The 14,964-nt window shown below is 38.2% G+C and overlaps 1 protein-coding gene across 3 annotated transcripts in view; it reads left to right on the top strand.

Annotated features, from left to right (window-relative positions):
- TMEM45A (transmembrane protein 45A) overlaps positions 1 to 14,522 on the top strand; it is a 58,131-nt gene extending 43,609 nt beyond the window's left edge. For all 3 annotated transcript variants that reach the window (XM_017653515.3, XM_036998761.2, XM_017653514.2), the window contains exons 2-6: positions 541 to 732; positions 2,023 to 2,235; positions 3,559 to 3,743; positions 9,603 to 9,748; positions 14,035 to 14,522. In XM_017653515.3, the coding sequence (XP_017509004.1) occupies positions 543 to 732; positions 2,023 to 2,235; positions 3,559 to 3,743; positions 9,603 to 9,748; positions 14,035 to 14,128 (828 nt within the window). In that variant the 5' untranslated portion in view covers positions 541 to 542 and the 3' untranslated portion in view covers positions 14,129 to 14,522. The remainder of the gene's footprint in view (positions 1 to 540; positions 733 to 2,022; positions 2,236 to 3,558; positions 3,744 to 9,602; positions 9,749 to 14,034) is intronic.
- Positions 14,523 to 14,964: the final 442 nt, after the last annotated feature.

Here is a 14,964-nt window from a genome sequence, read left to right as displayed (position 1 = left end):
TTGAAATTACCTAGTTAAAAAGCTCTGTAGGCATTTTCATGTCACTTCAGGTTTTAGACAGACAGGTAAAACATTCATATCATTCATATTACTTTCCTTCAAATATGCTTCAAGTGTAACTGTATGGGGGGAGCACATATCATTATTTTAAGAAATTGTTTTGAGCTGTTAAAAACAACACTTTTGCTTAACAGTTATTAGATTTAGGCAAGTCATTTAACTTCTCTAAACCTGTATCCTAATTAAAAATGGGCTAATAGTTCCTCATTTGTTGGTTTGTAGAAAACATTAGGTTAGAAACTGCATGTAAAAGACTTGAGAGTGTTTGGCACTCTACAAGGTAAGTGTTCAACAAATGTGAATGTTTCTTCTTGTTGGTGTTGTTTATATTGTAGCGGATATACTACCGTCGACAGTAATACTGGAGTCTCTGACTCTACGTATCATTAGAAGATAGTGTACTTTCTGGGAACAAGCAGTGTTTTAGCTGAGGTCTGAAAATGAAATGTCTTCATTTTCTGTGTGTTCTTATCTTGGTAGATATGGGAAATTTCAGAGGTCACGCCCTCCCCGGGGCCTTCTTCATTATCATGGGTATTTGGTGGACTACAAAGTGTGTTCTGAAATATGCCTGCAAAAAGCACAAGCAGACGTCCTACCTTGGTGCCAAAGCGTTATTCTATCGAATAGAAATTTTGGAGGGAATCATATTAGTCGGCATGGCTTTAACTGGTGAGTGAAACTTTTCTGTGTTTTTTTTCCCCTTTCTGGGTACTTTCAAATGCAGAGAAAAGATTCACTATCAAATCAAGAAATTGCTAAAATGAATTTTTTATTCCAATATATTTCTAAACACATGTTCTAATTGTAATTTCTATCTGATGTAATTTGTTAGAAGGTGATGTTTCATGTTTACACAAAGGCCTATGCGTTCATGAGTTGGCCATAGTAATTAACGTGCCTGCCAACTCAGCATGGACTCTCTCTAGGATTAGTTGGAACTCTCTCTAGTCTCTGAAATAATTTTAAATCAATTATTCTGATGCCTGAAAAAGTAAACTTTATCAGAAACCATTTTTCAAAATTATACCAAAATAATCAAGTGATTATGGGAAAGCTTCAATAATAAACTGTTGCTGATATTCTGTACAGAAGGGTCAGGCTGAAGAAGGCCTTTCCTCAGGCACTCATCCTTATTGTATGATTCCTAAATTGCAGAAGGAGGTTGGGCTAGATGACTTCTAAGGCCTTTCCCTTGACAGTAAGGTTTTGTGAAGATGTTCCATGTTTTTGGAATTCTACTTTAGCCGCTCCTTTAGGAAAGGTACAACTTTCTAATTTCCCTTTGGATTTTTTCATGCTTTATTATGGCAATAGGTCTTTGTGATGGCCATCAAATTACAAGACAACTATTACCAAAGAGAGGAATTTCCTTTCCACATTCTCTAGATTAACAAATAAAACAACATCTTTAAGAAGGTTTAACCATTTGTTTAACTGACTGGACCATAGACTCTATCTGCCTATGCTTTCTCAGTTATCTGTAACTGAGGAAAAGCTGAACTTTAGAATTTTTATCCTGAACCAAGCCTAACTCCCTATTTCGTGGCAGCTGCCCAAGGATGAAGTGTATAAGGACATAGTCAGCCTCTATAGGACATGCCACAAATCCAAATCCAAAATCATTGGGGAGTTACCTAGCCATTAGATTAAAATAGGAACTAAGATGATTAGCAGACCTGCTCATGGCACTGAGTCTACAGTCATCAGCTTTGAAGATCTGAAACTGCTGTTTGACTAAATTGGTTATCTTTGACTAAAAGGGATTATCTGAACTAGCATTTGGACCTCTAGATCAAGCCTGAAGCACCAGTGCCCAGCTGTTAGGGGAAATCCTGGAAAGAAGGATCAGTGTCCTAAAAGTACACTAGGTTAAGCAGCATGCTAATCCTCCTGCATCTTCCTGCTTTCCCAGTCAGGTTGTGGAGAGGATTTCTAAAACTGTGGTATGTTCCCCTACAGGCATGCTTGGGGAACAGTTTTTCCTTGGAGGGCCCCATCTGACCTTATATGACTATAAAGAGGGCCAATGGATTGAACTTCTGAGATGGCATCATTTTACTATGTATTTTTTCTTTGGCCTTTTGGGTGTGACAAACATCTTATGTTTCACCGTCAGTTCACTTCCTGTCTCCTTAACCAAGTTAATGCTATCTAATGCCTTATTTGTGGAGGGTAAGTACACATGAGTATTTTCCCATACTTTGCATTATTACTGAACGTTTTTCTAGCCCTGTACAATAATATTCTTTTCGTATCCTGGTGCAGCCTTGATAGATAGGACCGTCTGTTTGAGACATGCCCAGACATTCAGATGTCCTAGGCAGGATGCCTAAGATTTTCTCTCCCTACTGACTCGTTTAGTACAACAGGACAAGCACAATTGTTCAGTGTGCTTTATTCACATTTCACATCAGTCTTAACCCCCTAACATGGTTATTTATCTCTGGGTTAACCTGGAGATTTATCATTGTTTCCATTTGTAACAAGTGAAACTGAGCTCAGAGTAGTAAAGTATGAATATCCTGAAATAAGGAGACCACTCGTGGTGGGGCAGCTTCCACCACCAACTAATGAGCCTTTTTCATACTGACATAGTAAAACTCCCCCATCATATGATTGGGTCCAAGAGATCCAGTCACGTAAAAATATGAGGCCCTATTTTTGAGAGGTTAATGAAAAACATTTTTTTGTTGGTCTCCCCATTACTTGTAGGGAAACACTGAAAACAAGTTTTGGATGATTTGTTTTTGTTTATTACACTTGTAAGGAATAGACTGACCATGAAACTAAACAAGCCCCAGATTACCAACAGGTAGTCATTTTCCTAACCGTCCGCTTTGCCTCCCACACCTGAAGGTATAAGGTATGGGCTTTTGCTAACTGCTCTTTGAGAAAAAGGGCTAGATAAAAGACAGGCATCAATGACCAAGAATGTGACTCTTACTATCTCAGGGAGTTACTGCATTTTGAGTGAATATCTTTTCCTCCTCCTAACGTAAGTGAAAGGGATGAAACTGAAGCTGCAATCTGTCCATGGGATTAAAAATGTAGTTAGGTACTTCTTGGGAGTTTCAACAGTATCTTATCATACCCATCAAAGTCCACTCTTATGATTTATGTATATTTTTGCTTCCTCCAATGGACTGAATTCCTCAAGGTGGGGCTTTGTCTTATTCATCTGCGAATTCACCCTAACTTCTGGTCCTTTGCTGTTGTCATTCTTATTATTCATCCTTCTGCACAGAAGATGCTTTGAAATATAGTTAGTTGAACATGTCATGATGTTAGAGGAGAGAATAGATGTTGGAGAAAAGAAAAGGAATGTTAGATTTCAAAGAGATAGTGATGACCCCAAAAATGCTGGAGAGTTCTGTTATTGTGGGAAGCTGTGGGCACCTGATATTTGGACAAATGAGTATGTGCAAAATTCTGTGGAGAGAGAGGGCATCCCGTTGTTTCACTGAAAAAATCAAACTTTTTTTCCCCCTCTATTAGCTTTTATCTTCTACAACCACACTCATGGCCGGGAAATGCTGGACATCTTTGTGCACCAGCTGCTGGTCTTGGCAATCTTTTTGGCAGGCCTGCTTGCCTTCATGGAACTCCTCATACGGACCGATATAACTGTGGAGCTTCTGCGGACAAGCTTTGTCTTCCTCCAGGGTAGTTGGTTATGGCAGGTGAGTTGGGGCCTCCAGCTAATCTACCTAGTGTCTCCACCTTTAATCTTCTCTCATTGTTTGGTGGGGCATTGTGCTCTAAAACCCAAAACTTCCTGCCAATGTGCTGCCTATAGTTAGAATGTGGGCCTTTGAGAGGTGATGTTTCTTTGATTGGCCCAGTGGCCCTGGTGGGAGCATGGACAGAGTACTGGGGAACAAGTGGGGTGGGCACAGCTTCATCAAACACTGGAATATACATCCATTATGTAGGAACTCTTGAGTTAGTGCTCTTAGATGGAAGCAGTTCCTGATGCTAAAGCACCTTAAAGCCTAATGAATAATAAGCTCAAGAAATATATGGAAAGGCAGGAAAGGAGGACACTATTATTTACTGAGAAATAACTATGTATTGGGACTTTTACATACACATTGTTTCATTTTGTCCTTACAAAGACTTGGAAGTCAGATACTATTATCCCCAATTTATTGAAAAGGAAGACTCAGCAAGACCAAGTTACTTTTGCAGCATCATGCAATAATGGAATGAGGATTTAAATGTGCGTCTGTCTGGCCCCAAATTCCAGATTTTATCTATCTTTCCATTTTACTCTGTCAACTCCCTGTCTTTGGTGTGTTGTTGAAGTATGTGTTCTAATCTGTGAACATGTATTTTCTAGAGACTGATATATCAGAATCCAGTATGCACATATAGATGTAAAGGAAGTCTGGGATGAAAGGTGAATGCTGTTTAATCAGGGCAGGCTTCTTTTTTTTTTTTTTTTGAGAGGGCATCTCTCATATTTATTGATCAAATGGTTGTTAACAACAATAAAATTCTGTATAGGGGAGTCAATGCTCAATGCACAATCATTAATCCATCTCAAGCCTAATTCTCGTTAGTCTCCAATCTTCTGAAGCATAATGAACAAGTTCTTACATGGTGAACAAATTCTTACATAGTGAATAAGTTCTTACATGGTGAACAGTACAAGGGCAGTCATCACAGAAATTTTCGGTTTTGATCACACATTATGAACTATAAACAATCAGGTCAAATACGAATATTCATTTGATTTTTATACTTGATTTATATGTGGATCCCACATTTCTCCCTTTATTATTATTATTTTTATTTTTAATAAAATGCTGAAGTGGTAGGTAGATGCAATATAAAGGTAGAAAACATAGTTTAGTGTTGTAAGAGAGCAATTGTAGATGATCAGGTGTGTGCCTGTAGACTATGTGTTAATCCGAGCTAGACAAGGGCATTAAAACATCCACAGATGCAGAAGATTTCTCTCAAAACAGGGGGGGTGAGGTTCTAAGCCTCACCTCTGTTGATCCCCAATTTCTCACCTGATGGCCCCCCTGCGACTGTGCCTGTCTTAGGTTGTTCCTCCCTTGAGGAATCTTACCCGTCTCTGGCTAACCAGTCATCTTCTGGGGCCATACAGGGAAATGTAAAGTTGGTAAGTGAGAGAGAAGCCATATTGTTTGAAAAGGCTAGCTTTTTACTTCTTTGCAGATTTATGCCCTGTGGCTTCTATGCCCAGCATTTGTCTTGAGGTATCTTTACCACTTGGAGGAATTATGATACTCAGTAAATTCGATATGAGGCACAAATTCTATTTAAGGGTTGTAATTAGGAAGGAAGAAGAAATGCTATAGAGGTAGCAGATGGAAGAAAACATGGGAAGATTAATTATTTCTTTGACATATCTTCTTGTAGAGTAACTTAAGCATGTATAGGTTTTAAACTGCTAACTAAATTGCGCACACATATTAACATAATAGGAATACAGTTACATAAACAAAACAGACCTATAATTACCAGCCATCTCCAGTGAAGCCAAGAAAACCAGTTAGGCACCCTAGGCATTTGTGAAAATTTGTCTATGATATGATGGATATTGTCCAACTGTACTTGAACAGTCTGAGAGAAATCAGACAAATTAAAGCAGCCCATTTCTGGGATCTGTTCACATCCCTTATGTGCTTTTAACCGTAGATAGTCTGTAGTCATAAGATTTTGGAGCGCTACAACTTGCACTTCTCCTAATTCTTGGTTGAGTTCCAACAGTATAGATCCAGTCAAATTTGTTGTTTTACTGTATGCACAGGCCAGCTTAGATATCTCCTTCTTCATTCCAATGGCAAGTCCAGGAAACGGTGGGATGGATGCAGCTACAACTGCAGCATTGCCTGGATCTTTGTTGGGGTTTTTTGATGATCATCTTCTGGTATGAATCTTCCAGAGAGTGCTGATGTTGGAAGTTCTTTTTCATATCATATCTTAGTTCATTTTCTGGGTAGCCAAATTAGGATTTGATCCTCTGTATAAACACAAACAGACCCTTTGCCTACACTTTTATATGCCCCAAGGGCCCTTTCTTGACATAGAATTTTTCTGTCACCTTCCATAAATTTCTGGAGGAGGAGGGCATGAGAAGCATGAGGATAATGATATCTTCTTGGGGCTGAAGTGAGGACTGAGAATCATTGTGAAGTTTATGTGCATGAGTGAAGTTAACATGCCCAGCACATAGTGGTGCATCTGCCAGGTGGTACAAATGGCAATTCTCCTTCCAACTAAAGAGAATCCTTTAAAATGGGAAATGGTAACAAGTGAGTAGGGCACCAATTTTAGTTTTCCCTGATTTACTCAGATTATTTGAAATTCCAAACAGAAATGAAGGTTTCACTCAATATTGTAGACTAAATGCTTTCTTTTCCTCTAAGATTTTATTTATTAGATGTGTGACCATGGGCAGATTGCTAAACCACCCCTATTTCCTTATCTGGATAATAAGGATAATAATATATTAAAATGGGGTAATTATACACCATTGAAGGACCATTGTAGGGAAAACTCCTAAGCACTATAACTGACACATAGTTAACCAATATATGGTACACATTTGCACAATTACCCGTGTAATTAGCTTGGTTTTGTAGTTCATTTAGTTCTAGAGACCTGACAAATGCCCATCTGTCTGTCTGTCTATCATCTATCTACCATATTGTTTTTATTGGAGTAAAAGTCACATAACATAAAACTAACCATTAAAAAAGTTCAGTTCAGTGGCATTTAGTCTATTCACAATGTTGTGCAACTATCACCTCTATTTAATTATAAAACATTTCCATTACTCCCAGATGAAAAACTCCAGGTTCATTAAGCAATCAGTCCCCCTGTCTTTCTCCTCCTCGCTCCTAGTAAGTAACTTGATCTGCTTTCTGACTCCATGGATTTAACTATTCTGTATATTTCATGTAAACAGAATCATACAATGTGTGACTTTCTGTGTCTGACTTGTTTCCCTTAATACAGTGTTTTCAAGGTTCATACATGTTGTATCATGTATTATTATGTCTGTCCCGGCCCGCGGGACGAACGTGGAGTGTGCCGGAGACGCCTGCAGAAATGAGACAAGCAAGAGACACAAAGAATGACCAGCAAGACAGGATGTCTGATCAAGCTGGCAAAGTTTATTGTTTACAGGCTCAATTTATACAAGTAGCAAGTGGGTCAGGAGATAATTGGACCTTAGGTGGCGCTGGCGGGGAGGTGTTTTCACACATCCTCAAGGTCTCCCTATTTTCAGAGTGAGGAGTCTTGGCTCATCTTCAAGGACAAGATATGTTTTTGTGAGCAGATAACTTCCAAGGACTGCACCGGTTGCTCTCAAGCTTGTGCTTTCCCATGCTGCGTTCAGACGTGGGGGAAGGGACATAGCCCTGGCTCCCAACAATGTCTACATTTTATGGCTTAATAATATTCCATTGTATGGATACACCACATTTTGCTTATTCATCATCAGCTGTGGACATTTGGATTGTTCCCAACTTTTGCCTATTGTGAATAATGTTGGTATGAACATTTGTGTAAAAGTTCATGTTTGAATACCTGTTTTCAATTCTTTTGAGTATACACCTAGGAAGGGAATTGCCAAGTCATATGATAATTCTATATTTAACTTCTTGAGAAACTGTCAAATTGTTTTCCACAGTGGCTGCATCCTTTTATATTCCCACCAGCAATGTACAAGGATTCCAATTTCTCCTTATCCTTACCAATCCCTGTTATTTTTTATTATTTTAATTACCAACCTAGTGAATGGGAAGTGGCATCTCATTGTGGTTTTTATTTGCATTTCTGTAATAACTAATGATGTTCATCATCTTTTCATGAGTTTATTGACTATTTGCATACCTTCTTTGGGGAATGTCTCTTTAAGTCCTCTGCCCATTAAAAAGTTATTTTTTAAATCTTTTTAGTTTTTTAATGTTATAGACATAATTTTTCATTAGATATATGATTTACAAGCATTTTCTCCCATGCTGTGGGCCGTCTTTTCATTTTCTTGATGATATTCTTTGATGCACAGGAGTTTTAAATTTTGATGAAGTCCAATTTATCTATTTTTTCTTTGGTTGATTGTGCTTTTGGTGTCATATCTAATTAATCATCACCAAATTCAGGTCATGAAGCTTTCCCCTTTTGTTTTCTTCTAAATGCATTATGGTTTTAGTTCTCATATTTAGGCTTTTGATTCATTTCAGGTTAATTTTTGTATGTGGTATAAGGTAAGGATCCAGATACATTCTTCTGCGTGTGTATATCCAGTTGTCTCACCACCATTTGTTGAAGAGGCGATTATTTTCCAATCAAATGACCTTGGCATTCTTGTCAAAAACCAGTATACTACAGATGAATGGGCTTATTTCTGGACTCATAATTCAATTTCATTGATCTATATTTCTATCATTATGTCAATATACTACTCTGTTTTGGTTGCTGTAGTTTTTGTAGTAAGTTTTGAAATCAGTCAAGTGTAAGACTTACAACTTGTTCTTTTTCAAGATTGTTTTGGCTATAACGGGTCTCTTGCAATTACATGTGAATTTTAGGATCAGCTTTCCATTTCTGCAAAATAAGCTATTGGGATTTTGATAGGGATTGTGTTGAATCTGTAGATTGCTTCAGGTGTTATTGCCATCCTAACCATATCAAATCTTCCAGTGCATGAACATGAGATGTATTTCCATTTACTTAGATCTTCTTTGATTTCTTTCAATAGTGTTCTGTAGTTTTCAGTGTACAAGTCTTGAAGCTCCTTGATTAAATTTATTATTAAGTATTTTATTCTTTTCAGTGCTATTATTAGTGGAATTGTTTCTTTAACTTAAATTTTGGGTTGCTCATTGCATGTGCATAGAGGTATAACTGACTTTTGTGTGTTGATTTTGTATTGTGCATGTATGCTGAATTCATTTATTATCTCTAAAGGTTTTTGTTCACTCTTTAGGATTTTCTCATATAAAATCATGTCATCATAAATATAGATAGTTTACTTCTTCCTTTGTAATCGGGATGCCTTTTATTTATTCCTCTTAACTAATTGCTCTGGCTAGAATTTCTGGTACAATGTTGAATAGAAGTGTTGAAATCAGACACCCTTGTCTTGTTCCTGATTTTAGGGAATAAGCTTTCAGTCTTTCATCACTGAATATATGTTATCTCTGTGCATTTATTTATTTTAAAACCTTTTGTACTTTAATTTTGAAATTACTGAGTGAAACTGCACAACTTAGAGACCTTTTTGGAAAGTCCACTAATCTCCAGAGATGAGTATTGTTAATATTTTGAAAATTAATTTTTAAATGTCCTTAAATTTCATTCCCTCCAAAATCTGACCTGTAATACTCATGTGTATTACTAAAACAGGCAGGAAAACCTGATGTCTCACATGTAGCATCTCAAATAATGGACATTATCTTAGTTACCATTAACCTTGGCACCAAGCAGGTTGACATGCACCATTTTTGGGAATGTGGCTGGTTATTTTAATATGTGCTTTTTGTTTTAAATTACAGATTGGGTTTGTCCTTTATCCCCCCAGTGGAGGTCCTGCATGGGATTTAGTGGATCATGACAACATTATGTTTCTCACCATGTGCTTTTGTTGGCATTATGCATTAACCTTTATCATCATTGGAGTGCTTTATGCCTTTGTTACCTGGTAAGTTAGTGATTTTTATTCATGGAATTTCTTCTCCTTGGTCTGATCATTAAGACTCAATAGTACTGAGCTTAAAATTCAAAGGGGATTTCATTGCTTAGCATTCCACAAGACAGAGTGCTGTAGTGGAAAATTATCTGCAAACACAAAAATTCCCAATAAAAAAAATAAGTGTTGGCTTAAACTTAGACTGATTCAACAGTGTCCCTACTGTGCCACTGGCCTATGCATCACCCTTCAACACCCTCTTCTGTGCCTCCATGTCTTTGTACACGCTGTTTCCTTTTCTTAGCAGTCCTCCCCACACCCTCTATGAGGTTATGTATCTAAGCTGCTTAGGACATAATCAAAGCTCAATGAAGGTTCTTCTTCTTAGTCTTGTTCTTTTTCTTATTCTTCCTGTTTTGTTCTCCTTCACTTCCTCTTCCTTCTGTATCAAAAAATGCATGAGGTCTTTACCCTATGTGAGGAAACAGACAATTTAAATACAGTATAATATGTGGAATTTGTGGAAGAACAAAGCACTTAGAGGAGGCCTCCTTGCAACTGAGAATTAAGCTGCAGCTTGGAGGGTGAGAAGGAATGGAGGCGGTGAGCACTGTTTCTCTCTCATCTCTCTCTAATGCTAAACCACAACTGGCCTGGCTGATTTCAGTGACTAGGCATGCAGGCTCCAATACCTAATCCTTCAGACTTTAGCACTGGTTGATATGTTCTGTATCTGCACTCTTCATTATGGTAGCCATGAGCTGCATGTGGTTATTGAAGACTTAACATGTGCCTAGTGCCACATTAATTTTAATTAATTTAAGTATCCACAGATCCATAATGGCCACCATATTGGACAGTGCATATCTAGCAGGTTCTCTAGATTCCTAAAAGGCAGTCGCTGTCTCTAGGCCCAGGGAGGTCTCAGTCTCTGCCAGACCAGCTTTCTACTCTTAGACATGGGCTCCAGGTGACTGCTCCTGGTCTGTCTGTGCTCCTCTGGGATTCTCTGCTGAGTCACTGAGTGAGGAAACCATTTCCTGGTCTAGCTCCCACGTGTCTCTGCTAGGCTTCAGGTCAGCCTGCTTTGAGCTGTAGTTACCTTCTTCTAGAGGCCTAAGTACTTTGGGTGCTGGGAAGGATTACCATCTCATTGATTTCTATTAGTCCTATTCCAGTCCCCCAAAGTGTGTGCATGAGCTGCCTGTTAAGCATTGAGTGCTCTGCCATTGAGTGAGACTTGGCTTCTTCCTCTGTTGCTCTAGGCTGACAACGCTCATCTCCTCAGGGAATGGGCAGCCTCCAAGAACAGTGCCCACATTCAAGGAGCCCCTCTACCTCCTGTCAGCTCCCTTCCAAATCCAAATGAAGACTACTCTCTTTGCCTGTTTCAAAAACCTCCAGGCCCCTAATGAATCTCATCAATTTACGGTTCTTTAGAAACCAGAAACTCTGTGTTTATTTTTTCAACTCCCCTCTGCCTCACGACACTTTTAATTTTTTGACCATTTAGTTCCCTTTATCTGGGATATCCAAAATAAATGCTGATGTCCTCTCTGAAAACTTGTGTGATTATTCTAGCCCTTGCTCATTTCCCTTCATGAGTTTTCATAACACCTTAGTCTCTACCACACATCCTGACAGTTGGTGATCTATCTTGTGATGTTTACCGCTAGCTCATGTGAGTCTTATCTGCTAGCTAGATTGTGTCACCTTGAGAAAGACCCTTTTCATATTTCTCACAGCTTTTGGCACACTGTCAAACATATAGTAGATATTTGACAAACACTTATTTGCTGTTTTAATAGATGTTTTAGTTGCTTGTTTCATGTTACTTCAGCTTCACTTGTTGGGAAATCATGTTTTATATGCTTCCAATTTTGCTCTCATATTGCTCTTGGAATATAAGATCAAGAGCTCATGTTCTGTATATGTTGATATAAACTTAAGCAAGAGCTTAAAAAATATCATGAAGATTCAGTAATGATTTTTAATTAAGTCACATGGCAGGCTAATTCAGTCCTGTAGTCATAAGGGGCTTTGAAAATCTGTTTGTCAGGGTTTGACTGTGGAATGGTTTGTAACTCAGTCACAGATAACTGATTTTCAGGACATTAGACCAGAATTTATTTGATATAGCACAAAGATGGCCATGGAAGCAAAACTGGGTTTTGGAAGTACTACCCCCAAAATCTCTGATAAAGAAGCTGTACTTCCCAGCTTTCCAGAGTAATGGTTCAAAAATTTGCCTCATCCAGTCCCATGCCTGCAGTCTTGGTTTTGACAGCTCATGGGAGAGATCTATCTGTTTGGAAATCCTATTAAGTCTCTTACTGTATTTTATATTAAAACACTACTGTTGCACAGAACTGTTTCAAAAGCCCCTCTCTATGTATAGAAATATTGCCCCTTTCAGGCTGGTTTTCCAAGCAATGATTCACATGAACCACTTTGAAGAACAAAATAGAGATGACCAAATTACAGGCATATGATAGTTTGCCTTCTGGATGTTTGATTTCCAGATAGACTCTGGAAGTATACCTAGAGTCTCAGCTTTGCTCTTTCTTGTATTAACTGAGGAGAACATATAGAATCCTGAATTTGTGATATTCCAGGTACTAGTTATTATTTATACTGCCCCTTTATTGCTCCCTCCCTCAGTCTGTCTCCCGTGGTCTTTCTGCATGTGCCAGTACCTGGGGCTACAGGATGCAGGCGGAGCCTGAATATGCCTTACTCAGTGGCTCCTAGCAACAGCAGATACAACCACAGAGAGGAGTGCAAACAGGAAGAGTCTCTAGGGTTTATGTTAACAGTTAATGTGTAAGAAGTAGCCATGTTTTTGCTTTATTTTCCACAAAAATCATGAGGAATGAATCTACTGAATGAGTCAACTAATTAATCCATTTCATTTAGCATGTATTGAAGTTGTACAATGTAGAGATAACTGTGTTTGTTGGTTTAAAAAACAATACAAACATTGTCCCAGTGTTTAACTTATTTAAGATGATTAGCCTTTTGTGAAACCAGTACCTTGAAGAGTTGAGGACATTGGGAGCAACATCAATAGTCAATTAATAGGGCAAATGATTTTGAGTGGTTTTCTTGAATTTTGATGAGTCAATAAATGTTATTGATATTTCTCAGTTGTGTATTGGAGAAATTGAAAATGACCAAAGACCGAACCTCTATAAAGAGGTGAGTGATGTGAACTCCTAGAAGACTTCTCCAAAGGCCACTGATTCATCAAATGTGTGCTGAGTCACTTTTATGTACCAGACATTGTTTTAGACTCTTGCTAGGGTTTGGGTAGAAAATAAGATGAGGTCTTTGCATTTATGAAGCTTATATTCTGGTGGGATCCAGAGCATAAATAAAAGCATTGCATATTGATAGCAGAAGGCCAGACTTTCATTGGAGGAGGAAGAAAAGCAGAAAGTAAGGGTAAAGATGCAGATATACCAATGAAGTTTTTCATAAAATGAGATTTGGTACATTAACTTTGTTTGCACATTTCTATGTATTTCTGGAAGTTAACTATATTTTATTGGCACGGGCATACTACAATGTCTTTAAAAATAGTCATGAAGAGAAAATACTTATTTCAAAGTTCTTATTTCAAAGAAGTGGAGAGCCTGCTGAGTTTCTGCCATTAAGACCCTTCATATCTTACAGTGTCAAAATTTGTAATTGCTGCTTCCCCCAAAGCTACAGATTCTGTTAATCTATGGAAACAGTTGCAAGGTGGAGGGTACTTCTTTCAATTTCTTAATTTATCATGGGCTTTCACAAGCAAATGAGCAGCCTGTGGCCTGGACAAAAGCACTCCTCTGAAGGTGTGAGTAGGGACTGCAGTGTAGCCTAGACCTGACAGGGAGCCTGACAGAGGGAAGGTGGTGACTTCCTTTACAGGATAGGGCTCCTTTTTGCAACACACAGTTAAGAGTGGACTTGATGGAGAAGCTCAGCTGATCTTGGTTACATCTGGCTTGCTACAGCCCAGAGGTTCTCTTGTTTGTTTTAGAAATTATCAAAGTTAATAATAAGACATCCTCTGATGCCTAATTAAACAAACATGTCACGCATTTAAAAGTTATATTTTATCTGTCTATTTACATCCTGTTTTAATCCATAAAAAATTTTAAGGTAACTCCAAAGCCAAAGAAAAGTGATTTTCTTTTTTGGGTTTGCCCCTCCCATTTGCACAGATAATTTAGAGTTTGTTTTATTGTAGATAGATATTGCTCTGGGATTTTATTTTAAGCAGCATAATATGAAATGCTTTTCATTCTCTTCAGGTTGGTTAAATCTCGACTTAAAAGGTTCTGCCCCTCAGAAGTTGGACTCTTGAAAAATGCTGACCGAGAGCAAGAATCAGAAGAAGAGATGTGATTTCAGTGGGCAATCCAGTCTTTCTAGATGAATTTTTTTGCATTGTTTTTGACCTGTTTTGTTTGGAGAACAAGCAGATGGGGATGATTATTGGTGTACTTTTTGCATATCCAATTTTGTTAAAATAATTGCATGTAAATATTTTATTTTTAGTTTGAAAATACTTGGGATGGTAAATTCATTTTGCACATCAATCATGGTATTTGGGGCATAAAGTGACACTTCCAAGGTTGTCTAAAATTTGATTCCATCGCTATGAAAGTGTTTCTTTAATTTTGCCTTATAGAAATGCTAAAGGTTCCTGGGCTTCCTACCTTTTGTAACTGGTTATACATGGAATTATACTTGTTCATCTTGTTGCTGCAGTGCAAAATAAAAGAGTACATTAAACTTGGCTCAGACACCTCAAACCTTTTTCTGTAGCACCTTAGCTGTCCCCTGGGTAAAGTAAGCCAGAAGCCATCCTGAGCTGTGCACTCTTTCAGAGCGGATAAAAGGGATGATTCCCTAGGATTATGGATACAGTAAGAGATTGGGAAAGGAGAGTTATATGTTATCTATATCATAAAAAGTCATCAGACACCATAGCATGGCCACCATACCATCTCCTCTGCGGAAATGGTTGAGGTGTTAATATAAGAAAGTCTTTCATGGAATACCTGGGTAAAAAGTCAGAGCCCTTACCTAGTCTGTGGACTAAGTAGCCCCCCATGGAGAGTCAAGAAATGTTATTTCTAATTCTGGCTCTACCACTAACCAGCCTCTAGGGCTTTAGCAATCACCATGCCCTTTCTCTCTAAAGTAAGGGAATTGAATTGGGTGAACCATGGGGCCCT

This window comes from Manis javanica, chromosome 3 (genome assembly GCF_040802235.1).
Source record: "Manis javanica isolate MJ-LG chromosome 3, MJ_LKY, whole genome shotgun sequence".
Classification (NCBI taxonomy): Eukaryota; Metazoa; Chordata; class Mammalia; order Pholidota; family Manidae; genus Manis; species Manis javanica.
This window is presented reverse-complemented; position numbering and strand designations above follow the sequence as displayed.